At 53.7% G+C, this 4149-nt stretch overlaps 1 protein-coding gene across 1 annotated transcript; it reads right to left on the bottom strand.

Annotated features, from left to right (window-relative positions):
- Nucleotides 1-223: 223 nt before the first annotated feature.
- Nucleotides 224-4149, bottom strand: LOC120496634 (keratin, type I cytoskeletal 19-like). The gene is made up of 8 exons (XM_039697270.1): nt 3625-4149; nt 3220-3302; nt 2838-2994; nt 2594-2755; nt 2167-2292; nt 1845-2071; nt 829-934; nt 224-339 (listed from the first exon to the last, which is right to left on the bottom strand). The coding sequence occupies exons 1-7, from the start codon at nt 4147-4149 to the stop codon at nt 847-849; spliced, it is 1368 nt and encodes a 455-aa protein (XP_039553204.1). The 3' UTR covers nt 224-339; nt 829-846.

Raw genomic sequence — 4149 nt, 5'->3', positions numbered from 1 at the left:
TGGATTCATAATATATATTTTAAAAACACTTGTATATTGATTTACTTGTAGAAATTATTTCTCAAGGCTGTATCAGCAGGAGCAAAGTTTTATTGGAGACAAGCCTCGGTTGCTGTTGGAGAATGGCCACAACCCAGGGGAGCCTGGGTGAGGGGCAGTGTGGGATCAGAGCAGGGTGGCCAGGAGGTGCCATCCTGCAGAGTCCTTTTGACTGCTGCTGGAGCACAGCTGAGAACTCCCAGATTGTTTTTGCCTTGTTTTTCCAAAAGACTTCTGCTTCAGAGAGCTCCTCAGGGGATGTGCAGTGGGGCTGGCAGGGACTCTCTGGTCTGCAGTGACCTGAAGGAGAGTGGGAAGAATCATTTTTTCAGAGGGGGGTCTGCATCCTGTGCCTTTCTCTTACACCCCTTTGCTTTTGTACTGATCTTTCTCTTTCCCTCTACTCCCCAGCTTTGCTAAATTTTATCCTTGTTGAAAGACTTGTGGCTGACTGATTCCCCTGCCAGTTCCTCCTTCCCTTGCTTAAACACACATTTACTGCTGGGCACCCCCCAGCGTCAACACAATTTCTGTGCAGAGGTTTATAAATAAATATCCCACAGCTGCATCCCTTATCTCTGCTTCCCAGCACAGCCCAGTTAATCCCAGTGCCCTACCACCAACAGGCACAGCCGTGATCCTGTGTCTGACTCCAGCCCAGCCTCTCTCCAGGGAAAAGCCCCTCCAGCCTCTCTTCATCACCCAGAAAAGCCTGGAGACCTCCTGTTCTGCAGGTACCCAGCACTAAAGAAGCAGTTCTTGGTCCCCCTTTCCTGGAGACCCCCTCACCTGAGAGAGCCCCAGGGCTCAGGGCAGGCAGGGCTGGCACAGGCTGGCTTTCAGCCCCGCGCTTCTCCCGGCTGCTGTGGCACCGACTCCTCTTCCTGCCGACCCTCTGTGGAAACACACAGCTCTGGACACCCAGCACTGCCACCCTGGAGGTCTCCCCTGCCCTCCTCACTGCTTCAGCTCTGTCTCTTCAGTCACAGCCACCGTTCCCCCTCCCAGCCCCGAGGTCAGCTGCAGCCACCACCCACCTCTGTCCCCCACCTCTGTCTGTTGGCACATGATGCTTTTCCATCTGGCACTCAGGATTACCCCGGGCAAGCACTAACAGTGCCACTTCAGCCCTTGCAATAGGTATTTTGGAACAAAAACTGACTTTTCTTGTAAATAATTTAGGACTGGAGAGTCCAGAGGAGCCCACATCAGGGCACCACCATTCCAAACCTCCTCTCCCAACAAAACAAAAGGAGTAGGTGGGTGCTCAGGGCAGTTTTGTGTGTGTGCAGCCATGTCTGGAATTAACAGCCTGGCTGTTTCAAAACCTCAGTCAATGGAAGGCAGGGCAGAGCCAGCTGCTTTGCATACAAATTAAACTTCTAAAACTTTAATTAAACTTGTTGTGCGAAACTGAAAATGTTTAGATAATTCATCGTTTCGGTTAATTTAGCTGCTAGTCCCTAATCCTGTCTCATTCTGGCAAGCCAATAAAACTCAGTTACATGACTGTTTGTCCAGTGAAGTTGCCCTTAAAGAGCTGCTGAACTGTGCCAGGGGCTGGGACAGCTCTGGTGGCTCTCCCAGCCTGTTCCCTGGCCCAAAAATTGGTTTTGGTGTGCTCCCTGGACATTTATCAGAGCCAAATCCTCAGATGCCTCATGTTTTTCTAATCAGCCCTGTCTGGAAACAGGTCAGCACTAGCTCCTCACCACAGTGTTGCTTTTCCTACCAGGATCACGAATTTTCATATCCCTGTAAGGCAAAGCACAGAGATTTTAGGGTGCCCAGCTCTGTTTGCATACATGATGTCGTGTTGGCCGCCCTCCAGCAGGCAGTGGTAGGTCTGGATCTCCTGCTCCAGGCGACACTTGACGTCCAGAAGGGTCTTGTATTCCTGGTTCTGGCACTCCATTTCCGCTCGGATCTCAGCCAGCCGCTGCTCCACGCAGGAGATCTGGTTCTGCAGCTCAGCCAGGTATTTGTTGTAGCGACATTCGGTCTCGGCCAAAGAGGATTCCAGGTTTTCTTTCTGAGAATTGAACAAACACACAGGTAGCTGGGTTTGACACGGGTACAGCCCTGCTGGTGACAGCTGGAGCTGTGAATCCTTGTGGCATCACCTACCATGGTGAGCTGGGCTTGTACGTTGATTTCCAGGGCCTGCAGCTGGCGTCTCAGCTCAGTCACCTGCTTGTTGCTCGACTCAATCTCCTGGCTGCTTGTGACAACCTCCAGATTCACCTCCTCCACCTGCAAGGTCAGAAAAGAACAGCCCTTTCCTCACCTCCCCGCTGCATCTCGTGGTGTGCAGGACCTCCCCACACCCCGCAGTGCCCTGAGCAGGCCCAAGGCTGACACCCTGTTTATTCCATTCTGACCCAGTGACCCATGTGGTGACCCCTCTGCTGTGGATGGAACACAGAAATCAGGCAGTACAGCGAGATCTGAGCACATCTGTGACACTTGTTATTAGGACATCTCCTACTCATCCCTCATTTTTTCCCTTTCCCCCTGGGGGCAGAGCTGGTGCAGCTCTGCAGACACCAGGTACCTTGCAGGCGTACCACTGCTCCGTCTCTTTGCGGTTGCGCTCCATCAGCGTCTCGTACTGGCACCTCAGATCCTCCAGGATCTTCCTGAGGTCTGGGCCAGGGCAGGCATTGACCTCCACACTCACATCCCCAGTTGCCCGTTTCCTCAGACAGCTCATTTCCTGCAGGAAATACGTGGCTCTCTCAGTAATATCCATCCACCCTTGGGGAGACTCTCCTTCTGAGCTCCCTGAGAGAGCTGACCTCCTCGTGGTTGGTCTTTAGGCAGCACATCTCCTCTGTCAGGGCCTCACACTGCAGCTGCAGGTCGGTCTTGCAGCTGGCCAGCTGGTCCAGGACGGGCCGGAGGTTGCAGATGTCGGCATCCACGTTCTGCCGGAGGCCACACTCGGTCTCGTACCTTAAACCACGGGCAGCAAACAAAGGTCAGCACGTCAGCAAAGCAGGGCAAGGCCTTCAGTAGAGGTTGGGGGGAAAAAATTAGGATCAAGTTCTTTCACTTCAGAACATTGCCAGTGGTATCAGAGATCTGTTTTGCTATGCAGTGTGACAGGCAGAGGGTTGGGATCTCCCCGTCACCACCCTTCACCTGCCCTTCCATGGGCCAGCAGGGGACTATACTCACTTCACTCTGAAGTCATCAGCAGTCATCCTGTTGTTATCAATGTTCAGGAGGATTTTGTTAGTCTCCATGGCTGCACACAGGATCTGGAAGAGAAATCGTAAGAGGAATATGTGGGCTTGCAGCTTCCTCTGCCTCCAGAAACACCTACTTGAGGTATTTTATAATAATTCCATATATTGGGGTTGTTAATCAGTTATGTTGCATCACAGCAGGGAAACCTACGTGCCAGCTGGGCAGACCCGGCCTTGCTGAAGCATCAGTGCTCAGTAAATGCAGGATCCCCCCTCCCACAGACCATCATTTCATATAAACCATTGCTTCAGCTGCCCTTTGACAGGGCTCTGTGCACATGTGAAAGCAAAGCCCAAAGAAATATTAGGATTTTCTTAACAAACAAGGGTTTACCTGGTTCTGAAGGTCTTCGATTTCCTTGTGGTAGCAGCTGTAGTCCCGTGGCTCGCAGATGGGCCCCACCTTGGCGTACCACTCCCTGATCTTGCACTCCAGGTCGGCGTTGTCCCCCTCCAGCAGCCGCACCTTGTCCAGGTACGAGGCCAGGCGGTCGTTGAGGTTCTGCATGGTGGCCTTCTCGTTGTTAGCAAACAGGATCCCATCCCCACAGCCAGCCCCAGCCCTGGGGAAGCCACCTCGAGTGCAGACGCCTCCTGCGCTGAATCCCAGGGCAGAACAAGCCCTCTGGCTGGCTCCGAAGCTCCCACCGGCCGCGCTGCCGGCGCTCAGCTGCTTCCCGAGCAATCCCTCGCTTACGCTGCCGCCGGAGAAGCTGCCAACCACAGCACCCAAGTCATAGGCGGCGTGTCTCCCCGAGGAGGCAGAGGAGACCCTCCTGGCAGTGCCAGCCGCGGTGCTGCCCGTGCTGCCCCTGCCCTGGGTGCAGGTGGTGACAACCTGCCTGACAGTACAGCTCAT

This window comes from Passer montanus, unplaced genomic scaffold (genome assembly GCF_014805655.1).
Source record: "Passer montanus isolate IOZ18808 unplaced genomic scaffold, ASM1480565v1 scaffold117, whole genome shotgun sequence".
NCBI lineage: Eukaryota > Metazoa > Chordata > Aves > Passeriformes > Passeridae > Passer > Passer montanus.
The sequence above is the reverse complement of the archived record's forward strand: the minus strand, read 5'-3'. Positions and strand labels throughout refer to the sequence as shown.

Coding starts and splice junctions, on each gene's coding strand:
- LOC120496634 (XM_039697270.1), bottom strand. CDS start 4,149: ATGAGCTGTACTGTCAGGCAGGTTGTCACCACCTGCACCCAGGGCAGG. Junction 2,072..2,166: donor TACAAGCCCAGCTCACCATG/GTAGGTGATGCC, acceptor TTCAATTCTCAG/AAAGAAAACCTGGAATCCTC. Junction 935..1,844: donor GGCGGCCAACACGACATCAT/GTATGCAAACAG, acceptor GTGTTTCCACAG/AGGGTCGGCAGGAAGAGGAG.